The sequence below is a fragment of the Eurytemora carolleeae genome, unplaced genomic scaffold, assembly GCF_000591075.1.
Source record: "Eurytemora carolleeae unplaced genomic scaffold, Eaff_2.0 scaffold104, whole genome shotgun sequence".
Classification (NCBI taxonomy): domain Eukaryota; kingdom Metazoa; phylum Arthropoda; class Copepoda; order Calanoida; family Temoridae; genus Eurytemora; species Eurytemora carolleeae.
The window spans coordinates 340,642-358,972 of NW_019396033.1; the positions used below are offsets into that span (position 1 = coordinate 340,642).

The following is an 18,331-nucleotide window of genomic DNA, read 5'->3' on the forward strand; positions in this document are numbered from 1 at the left end:
CACGAAAAGTTGCTGTTTTTGGCAAAATTTAATATAAATTGAGCCTTTGCCAAAAAAATATTCTGAATTTCTCATCCCTGTTTCTTTACAACGCAATTTCGTAGAATTTTTAAAACATAGAATTCTGTTTGATAAAAGTTTATCAACGGTTTACATCATCAGGTTACAAAGATATAGAAACTAGAAAATTTAGTTTGGAAAAGTTTATGGCAAAAACATAACTCCTTTATGCCATCTCATACAAAAGTGTCGACCCCTGTCAAGTCTGAAAATTTCTTCGAAAATTATTTTTTTTTATCAAAAAGAGAAATTTCACATTTTTTGAATAACGAAGAAACCTGAATTCCTAGTCATTATGAAAACAATCATGAAACATAATGGCTTGGAAACAAAAGCTATAATCTTGTTCACACACTCACCATGTTGTATCAAAGCCACCATAGAATGGGATAGGGTGAACTCTGACATAAATTAGATCATTTGCTAAAGGTTTAACTCCAAGGTTTAACTCCAAGGTTTAACTCCAAGGTTTAACTCCAAGGTTTAACTCCAAGGTTTAACTCCAAGGTTTAACTCCAAGGTTTGACTCCAAGGTATATTAACAAAGTTCAAAGTTCTCTTTATCTATATCTGGGAATTTGTTAAACTTTGTAAATCTGTGTAAACTAGATTGTTAGATAAGCATGGGGTGCTGAGATGAGCTTATATCTTGGATACATGTGGTCTCTTATACTCACTCGAGCCCCAGACTTCATAGGGTAAGCATATTCTTAAATTTACTATTGCTTTGTTCATCAGATTGTTTTATTTTAATATCAAACTGAACTTGTATTCATTAAACTTACAATTCCAGAATAAGAAAGATTTATAGGGTAAATAAAAAATTTTTGAAAGCCCAAAATTTTAGTACCAAAGTGATTTAGAAAAATCATTTTTAAACCGAAAAATTACATTTTTCAAAAAAAACTAAACACTCGCAACAAATTCTAGTTTTCTAATCCATAAATCTTTGTTTTCCAACAAGATCTTGTGAACCTCTAATATTTCAAACATTAAATTCTTGTAAATCAAATTTTCAAAATTCTGAATATCAAAAATTTAAACCATTAGTTTGTAAAGATACAGGCATGAGAAAATTAGAATTTGTTGTGAGATAATTGAACAAAGTTCCATCATAAGTAACTTTATTTCTGATACTTTTGTTTTTAAAACCGCAATAGACACACGAAAACTCCAGTTCATTAGAAGTATCCGGCTAATTTTAGCCCTATACAGGCTGGGGGATCTGAATCTATGTATAGCCGGGGGGGGGTGTTTGGTGCCCCCTAACAAAAGGCCTTAGAGAATAGGTATAGGGTTTACATACATGTTCATAGCCCATTTTTTCAAGGCCACTTATAGAAAAAAATTAGACCAATAACTTTAATGTTTGGGCGCTAGGGAGGGTTGGAAAAATGTCTCAAAAAAGGGTTAAAAAATTAAAAAGTATATTTTTTTTAAACAAATCTCAAAGTTACAAATCTAAACGTGCATTTTTCAAGGACTTTTCAAAAATATAGTTTTTATATCTGTAGCTTTAGTCACAAAAAGTTAAGGGCTATTCATAGATTTTTTTTCACAGACTGGACATTTTTCCGCCCTTACCCACCCTATAAATAAAAAAAAAATTAACCAGAAATCCTTTAAATTACTTTTCATTAAAAGTCACACAATTGCACGGTGATAGTGTCAAAAATGAGAGTGCTAGGACAAAAAAAACTACAAGGGGGGCGCCAAACGTCCCCCCCCCAGCCTGTTTAGGGTTAAGGCACTCTGAACAATGAACATACCTACAGAAGAATGGGACAGGGCACTAAATTAATTATCTCCTTCTAGTGAGCATAATATGCACAGCTAATGAAACAAACCATTTTCTTATTACTTACCAGCAACTAGCTTGGGAACCCAGCTTTGCCTGAAAATTAATTTTTTTCCTTAAAATTGAAAAGTCAACCCACTCAACTTAACTTTTTCAATCGAAACTATAGAACCTTCCAGTGGTTCTACTGAGTTCCCCAATCAAAATTTGTGGCACATCGATCTAGGATTTCAGGAACTATAATTAGATATTGATATATCTATTAATTGTGTTTTGCTAAATTGAGTAGTTTTAAATTATTACATCATTTTTGTCATGTTTAACTGAAAGTAAATTGTTGCAAATTGTAGCTTAGAGTAAAGTTTAAAAACCTAGAAAGTTTAAGAATCGCTGATAATTTTACTTTGAACAAGAGAGAAAAAATTTTATAAGCAATTTTTGGTTTTAATTTCTTTTTTTTTAGGTTTCAAGATGATCTGGAGACTTGCTATCTGTCTTTCCCTGGCTGTTGCTCTGACCAATGGTAAAAAACCACGAAAATATTGAAGTTTAGCAAATAAAGAAAGTTAGAAAATACTTTGTTGTGTAGGTGCTGCTGTTCCTGTTCAGGAGGATGTTGTCTTTGACATGCTCCAGGCCATGATCCACAACCCTGAATCTGTGGCTGATGCTTTTGGTCTCAGTAGAGTACGAAGGAGCGCTTACGACAAAGAGTTTTCTTTGGATCGTCTTGGAGTCAACGTTGGAATTAAGTATATTGACCCCAGCAACCAAGCCAAGGGAGGCAAGGCTGACATCACTGTAAACAACCTGAAGAAACTTATCCCTAAGGCCAAGAGTGAGTTGGTCAAGTTGGCTGTTTCATTTGATGGAGGTGCAGAAGCTAAGGATGGTCTCTTTGATATGACCATTGACTATGAACTTCATCACAGCAATGAGGAACTTGGAACAGCTCACCTTGAGAGGACCAAGGAAGGTAACTTCTGGAAAACCAAGATGTCTGTGGTCTCCAAAAATAACCCTGCTCAGAAATTGATTCCCATCTTTGAGATCACAATGAAATCAGATAGGAAGACTGTTCTCCAGGGAACATACAAGTGTGAGCATGGAAATGATTACACTCTGAACGTAGACAGAGTTCCTGGAGAGAAGATTAATGCTGTGCTCGAGGGAAATGGCAAGACTTACATCATGGAAGGAGTTCTTGACAAGGCAGACAAATCTGTCAAGATTAACATTGATGCCAATGGCCTGAACTATGAGGTTGAACTAGACTTTGATAATGATGGTGAAGACATTTCCTTTGAAGCCAAAGTTAACCTAGGAGGATCTGGGGAATATAAACTGGAATTTGAGGCAAAGAAGGACTTATCCGGAGGAGGACTTAAGGTAAACTTCAACGGTAGAGATCTGGTCAGTGCTAAGCTGAAGGGTAAACTGAACAAGGATGACCAAAGTGCTAAGTATGAGTTGAGGTATTCTGCTGTTGGTGTTGGAGAAGGAAAGCTGAGGTTAGGACTCCAGGGAGGAGACAAACAAGAATTCAAGGTTCAATATCTTCCTAAGACAGGACTTGACCTCAAGCTTGAGCTTACTAGGGAAAAGAAGGCTGATCATTCAAGACATTTCCATGGAGTTGCAACAAGGGGAGGGGAAACTTTCCTTGAATATACAAATGACATTGTTCCCACCATGAAAGCTGACTCTTATGAGCTTAAGGTTGATTCCCAATTTGATGTCAATGAAAAATCTGTAGCCTATCCTGTTTTCTGCAAGTATGGATGCTTCAAGCAGAGAACAATGCATGCAAAGCTGTATGTTGACAGAAACACCCCCTACAAGCTATCTCTGGATGTTGATCTAACCAAGGACAGCGTCTCTGTCTTGACTGTTGATATGAACTCCAGGAATAACCCGGCTGTTTTCAAGATTGTTGCCCCCAGAATTCTTCCTTCTATTCTTCCCACAGGTAGAGAATCTATTGAGTTTGAGGCAGACCATTCTCCAGGAAACTACTTGAAGATCAAGTCAAACACAAATGCCATCAGTTCTTTCAAGATTGAAAAGGTTGACGGAGAGACCAGAAGAATTGAACTTAATGGCAAAGAACTTATCAAGGCTGGATTTACCAAGGGAGACAACAAGATTACACAGACCTCAACCCTTCCCAATGGCAGAAGTCTGACCACCACCATCTCTTGGGATTCTGATAATTTGAAATCCAACAAGGTTCATGTTAATCTTGATGGAACAGAAAGAACCCTGGATGCCCATATTGAATGGGATGTTACTAATCCAGCTGCAATGGTCGTCAAGGCACATGGCAAAGGAAAGAACGCTCGTTGGGGAGAATATGAAATCTCAAGAGATATCAAGTCATCTTTCACCTCCTCTGCAATCAACGTTGACTGGCAGGGAGATTCATCTTTCCAGAATTCTCCATGGCCATCCCCAGTTCACACTGAGATCAAGGGAGCCTTTGACTTTGCCAGCTACAAGTACAACATGAAGATCAGCAAGAATGTTGCTGGTAAGACCTATGCTCTGACAGTAGCAGATGGAAAAGTAAACCTTGAAATGTAAATATCATCAGGACTAGTTGATGAAATTTATTCTTTTGTATTGCATATTCTTGTCCTCTGTATATTACAGTTTATTATTAGTTCAAATACATATATCTCCTAGGTGTCTAGGAGAACTTACAATTCTTCAGATTTATCTTAAGATTAAGAGAAACCAAGAATTTGAAGATTATGGAAAGATTAACAGCCTCAGACCAATACCTTTTTAGTTCTGCCCAAGTTCGGAACAGGATTTAACTGTACCATTAGAATCCTAGTATTGATGTCGACCTATTAATATTGACCAAAGACAGTTCTACCTATCGAAAACTCTGTCAGATTTTGCTAACTCTGAGTTCTCAGCAGTGGATGCACATAATGCTGTTCTCTTCTGATTGGTTCAAGAAAGTACATTTTTAGACATTAAGATCAGATATTGTTGTTTTACTGAGACAATTTGAAATATATTTTGACTTGCTGTGTGGTGACTAATTTTTTAAAGGTTTTTAAAATTTTAACCTTAAAGGAAATGCTCGAAAAGTCAAAATTGCTATTCGCATATAAACAGGATAATTTACATAGGATAAAATTCTAAGATTTCATTATTAATCAGTAGATTATGGCTGGAATATTTATTTTTTAAATTGTGCCAAAACAATTTCAATCTTTGAAAATGTTAAGCTATTAAAGCCTATTTTTATATTAACCCTCCTGGGGGGGCGGGGGTATGCAGCTAATTGAATGAGCAAAACAGGACAGCCAGGAAACAAGAAGATTGGAAAAATGATTATCTGCATTCTTGCATTCAGCATTAAATACATGTATTAAATAATTTGTTTCATAAAAAAATTAGAAATAAATAAATTGATAAAGTAAAAAAGCCTATTTTTTATATTACGCTTTATATTTCATTTGTATTAAGCTCTAAGCTATGAGCTATATATATTCATTCATAATTTTCATAAGACTCTCAAATTAATTTTAAAAAAGCAAACTGTCAAGATTTTAAGTTTAACATGAAAATAAATAAATCCGCTCCGAAAGAATGCAGATTTAAAGAAATTATATATTGGTCTACTCCAAAAGTTTGAAAACTGAATGAAATTGTAGTGGTTGGTTTAAACCTTTACCTAGATAACCATCAAAATATTCTCCACTGCACCAAAGCTAGATATTATTCACATTAATTAAAAATAAAAATACAAAAATACAGAAAAACAAACATTATTTCATTATTAATATTTTTACAAATCATAATTTTTTTAAACACTGGATATTATTTTTAAGTTATTTTTCTCAAGGGAAAAGAAAGCTTGTCTCGTGTTTTCAGTTTGAATATATTTCAATTCAGTTCTTCACCAGGGACTATGCTAAGCAGAAAGGTTTGCTATCTTACATACAGGGTTACTCACAAATAATGAGACTTCAAAGACGACTGTAAGAAGTTTACTCAGTCTTTATTCTTACATTTTTACATATTTATATTTATAATGCAGAAACTATTATTAAACCTTTGATCATCATTGTTTTAGAAGGTTGTCATTAAATTATCATCTATTTAAGTTAACCTTGTATTAATTTTTTCAAGTCATCAAAAACCTGGATTTTCTTTGGTTTTCTTTGACAAATTTTTAATTTTGCTTAATGTTCAATGATAATGTTGATATTATAGGTCATAGATTAATAATAATACGTTATTAGTTAGAACAGACCAAGAATGTAATGCAAGGAAAGTTAATTGCAGTTGCGTATACTCTGCGCACATATTGAAACCAGTTCTCTCTAGGCGGAATTTGTAAACAAGAATAGAAGCCTCAGTGTTCGTTTAGTATCCGAGGAGGTTAAAAGCATAATTCGCATAATAGTTTTCTATGACCAGAATATTTCATTGATTATTTATGTGAAAGATGGATCCCATGACAGGCTTCAACATCCGTCTTGTGTTTACATTACCGCCCAGTGACAGTACACTGCAGTACAAAAGATGTGTACACCTTTGAAATAGCTTTCCTTGCATTATATCCATGGAACAGACTATCTCTCTGTCTTGTAAAACGTGGCATGTGCATAACTCCTTTGGGCTTCTGCCTCCGGTTTATTGTCAACCGAAAAGCCCTAAATCTTGAAAGGACGACATCTAATGTTCTATCTGTATTGTTATTGAAATATGCTATAGGCAAACTTGGCTTGGTGTTAGGACAAATTTAGTTTCATAAAAAATTCTAAAATTTTTTTTAAGTGTCTTATTGCAGACTGTACTGGGAAGAGAGGTATTCATACTTACATTGTACATTTTTACAATTTAAAGAATATGAACATTTTCTGTAAATATCTTAATAGTTGAAGAACATCACATTCCATACTAAATGATTTGATAATCTAATGAGAATAGTTTTTTTTTCTGGTATATATTTTTTTCAGACTTTTATTATGGACAATTTTTCCAATAGGCTTGATTTTATCCATATTATTTTTTTGGCATGTACATTCTTTTTCGTCAATACGCATTAGCTATTTAAAAAAATTGAATATTTATCTGTTTTAGTGGAAGCTGATCAATTATCATGGATGTTGAAGATCAACCTTCCTCAAAGCTGATCAATTATCATTGATGTTGAAGATTGACCCTCCTCGAAGCTGATTAATTATCATTGATGTTGAAGATTGACCCTCCTCGAAGCTGATTAATTATCATGGACGTTGAAGATCAACCCTCCTCGAAGCTGATTAATTATTATTGATGTTGAAGAATAACCCTCCTCGAAGCTGATCAATTATCATGGATGTTGAAGATCAAGCCTCCGCGAAGCGTAAAATATTTCTCAAGCACACAGTTCTCACTAAAATTCTTAACAAGGGCTTCTCTCATGGAAATTATTAGATTTTATAAAAAGTCAAATATGTTTCAAATGTTTTTTTGTTTTTGTTTTTGTTTCTGTATCAAAAAAACTATTTGGACCTATTTTTTGTGTGAAATTTAAAAATTTTGCTTGCAAAAAAATTTGGATATTTAAATTATTCGAAAATCCACCAATTAAAACTTTTGCGTAATTTTTTAGCCTTGTGATGTGATGTGATGATGAAGAAAATATGGAAAGCATGAAAAACATTTTTTAACGCTTAATTTGAACTTAGAAATGAACTCTTATTTTCCATTACATATATCTTTGCAAGACTTTTACATATATCTTTGCAAGACTTTTGATATTCAAAGCTATAAATTCTGCTAGATTAAATTGTCAGAGTTTGAAATATCAAAGGTTTACCCCATCTAGTTCAACATGGAATTAGAAAGGGATTAGAAAATTAGAGTTTGTGTTCGGTTTCTTTATTTTTTTTGGACATCCTTTATAATGTTTATATTTTAAACCTTGTTTTTTTTTAATATTTCCTTTTAGTTTTTATGAATATTATTATTTAACATTTTCATTTAACATTAACATTTTCCCCATATCTGTAGAATAGATCTTTAGCTTAGGAAATAATTGTTTTAATCTGATAATCTGATACAGGAGAACTTTTTATTTCACAGGACGGAAATATTGGATTGAGGTAAAAGTTTTTATATAAAGCTGTTTTGGAATCTAATCTATATTTAAAAACTTTTTTATTCAGTGGGACAAAAAGCAATTGGGACTGTAACTTTTGTTTCTTTTTGACAATTTTCTCTTCCAAAATTCTAATTTTAAAATCATCAAAAAATTTTTTTAAACTGTTCATGATAAAAATTCAAAAAAATTTATTTTTTTGCCAATAAAAATAGAAAAAGCTAATATATATATATTTTAAGTTAAAAAATGTTTAATTATCATTGTAGTTTTGAATTTACTCCAGGGAGGAGAAAAAAGAAACAACTTTCCGTGGAAAAGGAGAATTTTCATCCTCTCTCCCCGTTCTACCCATCCGCAGGTTGGGAATCATTGGAAAACTTTTGAGGTTTTTGGACTTCAAAATTCTTTCAAGGTTCCCACAATTCAAAACTGTGTTTTGTAAAAATTTGCTTTATTAAACCATGCAAAAATTTTAACCAAAAAGAGGGCTAAAATTCGGCATATTGTAAGGAAAGTAAATGTCTCAAATCTTTAAAATTTACAATTTTAAAAGGAACTGCAGAGTCTTTGCCACAAACTTTAAACTTGTGGAACATTTTAAAAGTCCAAAACCTTAAAAGTTTTAAATAATTTTAAATAATGTTTTAAATAATTTTTTTTTTGCAGGTTTTCCTTATAAATGCTAAACAAGTTTTCCTTATATTTGCTGATCAATTTTTCCTTAACTTTACTAAACAAGTTTTCCACTAAATTTCTAAGCATAGTTTTCCTTATATTTGCTGATCAATCTTTCCTTAAATTTACTGAACAAGTTTTCCTTACAATTGCTAAACAAGTTTTCTTTATAATTGCTAAACAAGTATTCCTTTTATTTGCTGATTAATTTTTCCTTAAATTTACTAAAAAAGTTTTCCTTATAATTGCTAAAGAATTTTTAAATGGGTTTCCTGAACCTTTTTTCAGGATTTATTTCGGTTACAATACAAAGTCCGTTTAAAAACTTGCTTTTTACAGAACAATTTGCGGAAAAATAACAACAAATTTAGTTTACACATTTTTAATCATGAACTATATTTTCAAGTTTAGAATCAAGTAAAAGTAAAAATCATTTTAAAAACTTTATATTCATTTGAACTGTTAGCAGGTCTGGTGGCTCGGAAAGAAAATCTTCCTCAGCATTCAGTGCAGGATGTCATTGGTGAGAAAAAAACATAAATAAATAATCATTGGGAGAACATCTATTGGTAAACACTACATTTAAAAAAATATAATGGAAAACTTAGTAATTAAATGTGATCCCAAATTATAAAAAATATATCTACGATTTTTTTTTCTATAATTACTTTTCTACTAGCTAGGGCACCCATGGTTTTGCCTGGAGTTTACTCTATCAAAGAAAACCCAATTTTCAAACCTCGCTATAAACCTTTCCCAAACAAAATTTGCAGCGAATCAGTCCTGGGGGAATTTATAAATAAAGATTAATATGTTTTGATTTTGAAAAATTGTAAATAAATTATTTAAGGAATTTGGCCAATTATGTTGAGCCAGCTACCAGAAGACAATCCAGGAACCAGATTTCATATATAATGAGATGTACAGTGGTTGGTGTTTTTATCCATACAATGAAGACGGCTTGTCTATTAAAAGGGAGTGTTCGCGAATTCTATCTGTTGCGAAGATATAAGGAGAAAATTGTTAAAAAATACTCATTGCGAAGAACGTAGCATCCATACAAATTCAAAAAGTTGAAACAATTAACTCAGATCGTAAAATATTAATTTAATTCCAAACAAATCATTCAGATATTATAACCAATAATCATCAATAATTTTTCGATGCATCCTTATATATTTAATATTTTATAATATTTTTCCATTTTTTATGATCTGATGTTACTTTTGAAAACATTTAATCCTGTTTCGAAAATCCGGCACCAGTGAATATTATTAAAAAAAAAAATATTTTATCAAATATTAATTTTATACGGATGCGGCGAAAAATAATCGATGACTATTGTTTGTAATATCTGAATTATTTGTTTGGAATTAAATTGATTATTTTATGATCCAAGTTAAATGTTGCAACTTTCTAAGTATGTATGGAGGCTACGTTCTTAAGCATGAGTCGTTTTTTAACAATTTTCTCTTTATAGACGCAACAGAAAGAAGTAAGATTAGAAGCGATCAAAAACACTTATTTTTCGCCATAAGCCTATACCCCCTTTCATTTTTCTCAAACGCTCCCTTTAAGTTTTGATTTCTAACAAGTTTTTTAACTTACAAGTTTACAAGTAAACCAAAAGAAGCTGTTAATTGACAGCTTCTCTTTGTTTCCATGTGTTTATGTATTTATATGTGTATCCAAGCTTGGTAGAAATAAAACATTTAAATAGAAAGTCGTCTTCATTGTATTGATATATACGACAATGATTGCAGTTAAACCACGTAATTAAATCCAAACCATTTTTCTAACGCGGCGGTTTAAGCTAAAGAGAAGTATTTCAACTTTGTTTACACAGTTCAAATATTTCTCTCTTTTAATTAAATCTGATCCCAGATCTTGTTCCTCTACCAGTACCCGGAGAACAAAACCTCTTCCTGAATCAGATTTAACCCGGAGATCTAAACCTCTCCCTGAATCAGATTCAACCTGGAGATCTAAACCTTTCCCTGAATCAGATTCAACCCGGAGACCTAAACCTGTCTCTGAATCAGATTCAACCTGTAGATCTAAACCTCTCCTTGAATCAGCTTTAACCCGTAGATCAGATTCAAGTCCTGTCACTGAACTCTTTGAATCCAACCCTCCTCCTCTTCCCCCAAAGCAGCGGAAACTAGTGTCCAGTGTGCACAGTCTAGGTTCTCAAGTGTCCAAATCTCCGTCCTTCTCCTCGAAAGGTTCAGTTTACTCTGTACAATCTATTCCTCTTCCCAGGCAAGCGTTTCAGGTAGAGATGAACATAGTTTAGGTGAACGAGTGGAATTTTTTGTGAACGATGAATTGCCCACATGGATTTAACGATTCTGTTCTTATTCCAGAAAGCTGGGACTTTCGATCACAATTTGACCTATTTAACATAAATATTTTGCCTTTTCCTTGAGTACTTTTTTTGTGGAAATTTGCGTTTTGAATGAAAAAGTATAAAACAGATTTGAAGTCATCAACAATCATTTGCATTTTCTGGATTGGAGAGAACGTTAATGAACATTTTTAAATCATCTGTTGAACAAACATGTTCTTTTCTGCATGACTGAGTGATTTTTTCGTTCAAACTTTTAAATAAACGGTCTTTTTTTACTAAACGTTTTCGAACGAACTTTTAAAAATAACAAAAGTTTTTTTTACTGAGCAAACCTGTTTTTCGAACAAACTTTTGAAAAAGCTAAAGTTTTTTTTTACTAAATAACTATTTTTTGAATGAATATTTTTTACTAAAGGGACGAGCTCACTATATGAAAGATTTAATTGAAAAATCAATCAGTTAGAAAACTACAAAAACAAATAAAAAAATTCTGAAAAAAAACGAATTCAATTTTTTTTCTGAACAACAGAAAAAAATTATCTGAATGGGTCGTTAATGACCGTGAATTGAAAAAAAGCCAAACGCAGCCATATCTACTTCCAGGAGAGTTCCTTAACAAGTTCTACATCCGATACATCTGGTTTCTCTCTAGTCTCGTCAAAACAGAGGAGTGCATGTCCAGGATCCTGTCTCACACATCTCAAAATACAAACTAAGGTAAAATATTTTTTATAATTTTCTTACTAAAGCTAAAGATCAAGAAATATGAGAAAAATGTTCAATCTTATGAACCTTAAGAAATCTTTTGTAAATTAATTCTAGTTAGCCAAAAAATGATCTACTAAAGATACACATTTTTCTCTGATTAATTAGATTTTATTCCAAAGAAATTTTTGATCAGTAGCCAGAAATATGTATTGGTATTTCATATTTCTAAGATTGGTGCATCAGTTTTAAACAAAAATTTTAATTTTTTAGACTGGAAGTTTGCGTTGTAAAAGAAAGAAGCCCAAAGCGCCCCCTCCTCCAAAAACTAGTTCTCCAAAAGTTTTAAAAACTGCAAATGAGATTTATTCATCATTATCTTCCTTCACTCTGCACGAGGTATGGAGATATCATTTAGAATGATTTAGATTGTTTTTAAACAAATCCCAACCCTACTATATATCACTAGAATTACATCTTTTTCTTCTCAATATATATCACCATATCTTTTTAGAATGTTAAAAATCACAATTATGAAATTTTCAATTCTGTCAAAGTTAAAATGTGGAAAATTATTCAAAAGCCCTGATGGGTATCCAAATAAACGCCTTGAAACGCTGATTCCAGATATACATATTACATAGGAACAAATTTTCTTCAGAATTAGGGTGCTGGATTCCAAAAAAGGAATTTTTTTATCCTACATATATGTCCAAAGTTGTCAAATGGTTTAAATTTCCAGCTAGCTATGCTTAGTATTATTTCTTTTCATTTATTTATCTAAAATCAGAGTTTTAAGACAGTTCTTTTGACTTATCCATGTTTTTGGATAAAATATTTTATTATGAAAGTTGGGACAAAATTTTAAAAATATTTACTAACTGGCATTGATCGTTTTGATTTTTTAACATACATACTAATACTATGCGTAGTATAAATATGAACAGATTTTGTAATTGATGTTATTTAAAATTAATTAATGATATCCTGACATAAGGGATATACAGAGGACTCTCTACCATCTTTATCTGATTTTTCCTCCGACTCTGAGAAAAGTGAACAAAATAAGAAAATGCTTTATAAAAAAAGGTTAACTATAAAGTTTAATCCTGGAGAACAGCTGACCATATCTTAATTAACATAATGGATAAAACACTTGATGTTGTCTTGTCAAGATTTAGGGGTTTTTCGTTCACAGCAACCCTGAGGCAGAAGCCCAAAGGAGTTACGTACATGATCTCTCTGTCTTGTCATTCAACGCAGCCTGCGCATAACTCATTGGGGCTTCTGACTTTGGGGTGTTCTGTCTGTAATTTTATTGATCTACGCAGCTGACTTATATTTTCTCATTCCTTCATATTAGCCAAGAGCAGATTTATTTTTCTCAAAGGATTAAATGTTTAAACAAAAGTTTCGGCCTCTCCTGTCTTAAATATTTTTTTTAACAATTCCTGAGATTTCATGATTTTTTATAATTTTATAAACCAAAATATATTTTTTTATATTGAGTTTCTTAATGTTCTTAATAATTTATATCATATTTCATTATTTATAAATGTCTCAATAAATTAACTGGTAAAAATTTGAAAGAAACTGAGTTCTTGAAATATTAAAATCCCTATATCTTTGCATCCTGATGGTGTAAATCTTTGATATTTCAAACTTACACTATCTTATCTCACAGATTTTATAGTTTTAAAAAGTAAATGTCTACGACATCAGATTTCAAAGATATAAGGATTAGAAAATAAGAGTTTGTTGCAAGAACTCTGTTTCTTTGTCATGTTTTCTGTTTTCTTTAAGGAATTATTTCAATTCAGGAATAAGCATCGTCACTGCAGTTCAGAATCTCTGGAATTAGATTTAAGAGAAAGTATTTCGTCTGAAACAAAGCATAGTTTATATTCTCTAACCCGTCCTCCAAGCTTCATAATCAAGTTTCAAGACAGTATAAAGGTAGAGGTTTTCAAGTACAGTTGGATCCATAAAACATAAGTTATGATTTAATATGGGATCATGAAATAAAATAATTTAGTAGTTTATACTCAGACCCATTTCCCTATGTAAGTTTATTTTTCAAGTAACTGATAATTAACTTAAGGCCTAAATAGAAGCATAACATACAAAATAATTTTCTCTTTTTTATTCCATAGTTTAATGGGCACCACTGTACAAAATGCAGACAGAGAGTCAAAAACTAGAATCTACAAAAAACGATTTAGCTTTTTTACACAGCGTTTTTTCTTAATAACCATCCTAATATTTATTTTTTGGAAACACGTGTTAAGCCTATACAAACCAATATATATTTTTCAAAATTATTAAAGTACAGTGGTAGGCGATTACATCAAAACAATGAAGACAACTTTCGATTTTGATTTATATTTCAAGCTGTTAAACAGCATGGATACACAAATAACACAAGCATTTTAAAAGCTTCTCTTTAAATATCTGTTAACCTGTAATTCGAAAAAAGCTATAGTAAACAATCAAAACTTAAATAAAAAAGTTGTCTTAATTGTATTAATATAATCACCTACCATGTAGTTGAACTATCCGTAGCTTATTGAACAATGTTAGGTACTTTCCCAAAGACATTTTCCCAAGCAGCAACTTCCCAAATGTGCAATTTCTTAAGCAGCAACTTCCCAAGTCTGTCATAGCCGCAGGGCTTGGCCCCCAGAATGTTCTATTCCCGGCGCTCGGCCCCAAGCCCATCCTTGCCGCATTGCTCGGCCCCTATTGCAGCATGCGGCTCCTCAGAGGGCCTAACCTAACCGTTGGAAAGTTGTCACTTGGGAAATTGATACCTGGGAAATCACCATCGGGAAAATGCCTTTGGGAAAGTACCTAACACCAATTAAACTACCCTAGGAATTAAAGATGGATGAGCTGTTGCATATATCAGCTGGTTATATGACAACTTGTATGACCAGCAGCTACTCATTACAGGATATATTCTATAATGAAGCACAGCTAAACAAGGTACAGAACACAAATAGGACAAGAAATGTCATGTATTTATATAATTTTTATCAAATCTAAGAAGCGTAATTTGAATTGACCATTCATGCAAAAATGGCAATGCCCGATTTAGAACGGTACCCTTAAGAACTTTGCCTGATCAAGTATAAATTAGATATCCATGTTTTTTAACTGTTTATTTATGTTTGCGGGTTCTCTTGCTTATATGAAGCAATGGAGAAACTATCCTAAATTAAACACTTTTTGAGTCTATTCACAGAATGGTAGGTCACTTGAAATTACGCTTAAGTCCCTTTAATATTGATAAAATAGGTGATGGTGAGTGCGTATTCTAATCATGAAAAAGAAATTGTTCTCCCACCAGCGGCTCTCAAGAAAGTTCTCAGGTGTACAGGGTGTCCCATAAATACAGGGTGTCCCATAAAACAAGCAGAAATTGTGACGACATTTAAAATCGCCTAAGCTATTCCATATTATAGTCTGCTTATTTTGCAATTTAAGAATTTATCGAAATATTTTTTGTTCTAAATTAATCGTGAACTATCCAAAAACAGTTTTAATAGCGCCACTTAATTCCCAGGTTCATTTGAACACCCTGTATCATAAGAGCTTGTTAAGTTTATTTGAAGAAACTTGTCAAAGTTTTAATTTGAATTAAACATTTAATTTGAACTTGTTCTGCAAATAAACATAGATTGCTTTAGATATTTATTTATTTTATTTCATCTTTACTAACAAATAATTAACATCATCATTTTGATGTTTTTATTTTTCTATTTTTCCAGAAGTTGTTATGATGATTCTACAAATGAGATTTTACTCCCAATGGCGGTAAGATTTGTTCAATTAATCCTAACACGCTTACGCACCCGAAATACAACAAGGTCTGATTAGTTTGCGCGCAATAATAAACAAGTTGCGTAAATATTATTGCTAAAGTCATTAAAACGTAAAAAGTTTAAGAAAACTTGTGCAGATTGCGTTCGTCATTTAGACAAGTCCAGTGCATACTGTTAAATTCGGCGTCTATAAATCTTTGTTGTGTGATAAAAAATAATATTTACAATGCTATGTATTTTTTGTATCGTGTGTAAGAATTCTTACTTTACGTTTATCTTGTGTTTCGTAAATAGTGATTCATTAAAGAATATTTATTTTTTGTTAGCAACGCAACGCAAATAGAACTTCAAAACATTTAGGTTATTATGGAGTATATTACCCCCGTCAACAATATTGATGAGCTAGGTAAGTTAAAAAGGAAAAAGATAAAAGTTCTTTAAAAAATATGGTTTAAGTCTTTAAAATCTCTAATTTATCATTTTCATATTGGTCTTTCTTTTTTACTCATTTTTTACACATGGAATACTTTTTCATAACTTTTAAACAATATTAAAATTATCAGTGTTTGTGTCAAAAAGTGAAATAGATCGCCATCTTACACTTGTGGATTCGATAGACAGGTAAACTGGTTTTAAAAAGAATTATGTTCAGTATAGTAGCAAGAAAGCTATAGATTGATTGTCGTCTTCACCCTTTCATATATTTTGGAAACGTCACATATGGAATAAGTTTTAAAATCCTTTCCTACATTTCATGATGAAAAAGAAAGAAGACGACAAACTTGCCGCTATTGTTTCTGAAAACTAATACACAGGGTGACTCAGGCTTTCCAAACTTTGGTCTATTATTTTTAAACCTTCAAAATTGATGGAGAAATTAGGAAATTTGTGCAAATTCAAGTTTATTCAAAATAAACAAAACTGTTCAAATGTAAATATCTCCGTTAATTTTAAAGATACAATTACTAAGAATGTAGACCACATTTTGGATGCTCATTAGACTTTCAATATTTTTTTTTGATGCACAATATGTTACATTAGTACTTTCATTTAACTTATCTCTGTTAATGTACATTACAGATATCAAGAAGAAAGTAACCTGTACATGTTTAATGTACTGTACGTTACAGATATTGAGAAGAAAGTAACCTGTACATATTTAAGTTACTGTACGTTACTGATATTGAGAAGAAAGTAACCTGTACATGTTTAGGTTACAATGTATTATAGATATTGAGAAGAAAGTATCCTGTACATGTTTTAGATACTGGACGTTATAGCTATTGAGAAAAAAGTAACCTGTTACATGTTTAGGTTACTGTATGTTACAGATACTGAGAAAAAAGTAACCTGTTACATGTTAAGGTTACTGTATGGTACAGATATTGAGAAGAAAGTAACCTGTTCATGTTTAGGTTACTGTATGTTACAGATATTAATAAGAACGTAACCTGTTCATGTTTAGGTTACTGTATGGTACAGATATTGAGAAGAAAGTAACCTGCAAATGTTAAGGTTACTATATGTTACAGATATTGAGAAGAAAGTAACCTGCAAATGTTTAGGTTACTGTATGTTACAGATATTGAGAAGAAAGTAACCTGTTACATCTTTAGGTTACTGTATGTTACAGATATTGAGAAGAAAGTATCCTGTACATGTTTAAGTTACTGTACGTTACAGCTATTGAGAAGAAAGCAACCTGTACATGTTTAGATTACTGTATGTTACAGATAATGAGAAGAAAGTAACCTGTACATGTTTAGGCTACTGTACGTTACAGATATGGAGAGGAAGGTGACCGTGGATACTAAATATATTGAATATGCAACTGAAGATTCTGCTTTCCTTACTCTTTTGATTAAATAAATTTGTTTTTATAAACCTTTGTTTCAATATATTTGAGAGATTGAAGTTTGCAGCAGCACAAACAAAGCTGGGTTCCTAAGCTAGTCAAATATATTAAGGCATATTGTCGTAAATCCACAACTTTTGTGCTTGACTTTTTCCACCCTGCACCCTACCCTATAAATAAAAAAATGTTTAGGGTTAAGGTTGCACTCCAAACCTTAAATCCCAACTTCATCAAGGAGTTCATGTATTGACTCCGAGAGGATGCTTAACTTGAGCAGTACTAGAATAGAATATCAACTGTGTCCTTTCCTTGTGTATACTTTTATAACTTCAAAGATAAAATTTTTATAATTAAAAAAAAAATTTGCAAGAAATTTTTTTTCAATGAGTAAGACTCTTAACTGATAACTAAGGAACATCCTTGCACACTCCTCACGCCTCTCCTTATGCTCATCTGACATTTTCTGTACCTTATACTTGTAGTATGCATTATATCCATATTTTTTCATGATTCTTACAACTGACGTTTGAGAGACTCCAACTCTATTAGAAACGGACCGGGTGCTCCTGCGTTAACCTTATTGTTCATCAGTCTCTTCACCTGAGCAATCTTTCTTCCTGGAACAGAGGGTCGTCCGTTCCCTATTAGGTGATCAGCACAGAACCCATACATTGCAAACTTCTTCTTCTGGTAGACAACACAGCTTCTCAGACTTTCTTTTTTTGATTGCATTGAGCGTATCAGTACCAATATACAGCCACTTTATTATTTTACCATCACTGACATGTGGCTTTTTCTGGAGATAGGTCTCTATCTGTGATTTCAAGATGGATTTAAGCTTTTTATCCATTTTTTTCTTGGTAGATCCACTATCAACTGGTCCCAAAATAATAGTTTTGCGGATTTTCATCCATTATTATATGGATTTTCTTAGTAATAATCAAAAAAATCC

The 18,331-nt window shown here is 32.1% G+C and overlaps 2 protein-coding genes across 5 annotated transcripts; both read left to right on the forward strand.

Moving 5' to 3' along the window:
- The first annotated feature begins 691 nt into the window (after positions 1 to 691).
- On the forward strand, positions 692 to 4,570 carry LOC111697377 (uncharacterized). Its single transcript, XM_023467364.1, has 3 exons — positions 692 to 758; positions 2,322 to 2,381; positions 2,448 to 4,570. The coding sequence occupies exons 2-3, from the start codon at positions 2,330 to 2,332 to the stop codon at positions 4,439 to 4,441; spliced, it is 2,046 nt and encodes a 681-aa protein (XP_023323132.1). The 5' UTR covers positions 692 to 758; positions 2,322 to 2,329; the 3' UTR covers positions 4,442 to 4,570.
- Positions 4,571 to 5,720: 1,150 nt separating this feature from the next.
- On the forward strand, positions 5,721 to 17,408 carry LOC111697323 (uncharacterized). 4 transcript variants are annotated; one of them, XM_023467278.1, is made up of 17 exons: positions 5,721 to 5,801; positions 6,965 to 7,289; positions 7,932 to 7,971; positions 8,254 to 8,328; positions 9,112 to 9,168; positions 9,496 to 9,540; positions 10,530 to 10,920; positions 11,599 to 11,712; positions 11,974 to 12,099; positions 12,698 to 12,789; positions 13,521 to 13,656; positions 14,575 to 14,685; positions 14,998 to 15,071; positions 15,471 to 15,516; positions 15,885 to 15,930; positions 16,088 to 16,145; positions 17,291 to 17,408. In XM_023467278.1, exons 2-17 carry the CDS (start codon positions 7,199 to 7,201, stop codon positions 17,391 to 17,393), a joined length of 1,605 nt encoding a protein of 534 aa, XP_023323046.1. In that variant the 5' UTR covers positions 5,721 to 5,801; positions 6,965 to 7,198; the 3' UTR covers positions 17,394 to 17,408. The 4 variants fall into 4 exon arrangements, with proteins under 4 accessions (XP_023323046.1, XP_023323072.1, XP_023323063.1 ...); XM_023467304.1 differs by having other exon boundaries at positions 15,474 to 15,516; XM_023467295.1 differs by having other exon boundaries at positions 9,115 to 9,168.
- Positions 17,409 to 18,331: the final 923 nt, after the last annotated feature.

Excerpts from the sequence above, each read along its gene's own strand:
- LOC111697323 (XM_023467278.1), top strand. The coding sequence starts at position 7,199 with ATGGATGTTGAAGATCAAGCCTCCGCGAAGCGTAAAATATTTCTCAAG. Across the intron at positions 9,541-10,529 it reads GCTACCAGAAGACAATCCAG|ATCTTGTTCCTCTACCAGTA; the intron begins GAACCAGATTTC and ends ATCTGATCCCAG. Across the intron at positions 12,100-12,697 it reads CTTCCTTCACTCTGCACGAG|GGATATACAGAGGACTCTCT; the intron begins GTATGGAGATAT and ends TCCTGACATAAG.
- LOC111697377 (XM_023467364.1), top strand. The coding sequence starts at position 2,330 with ATGATCTGGAGACTTGCTATCTGTCTTTCCCTGGCTGTTGCTCTGACC. Across the intron at positions 2,382-2,447 it reads GGCTGTTGCTCTGACCAATG|GTGCTGCTGTTCCTGTTCAG; the intron begins GTAAAAAACCAC and ends TTTGTTGTGTAG.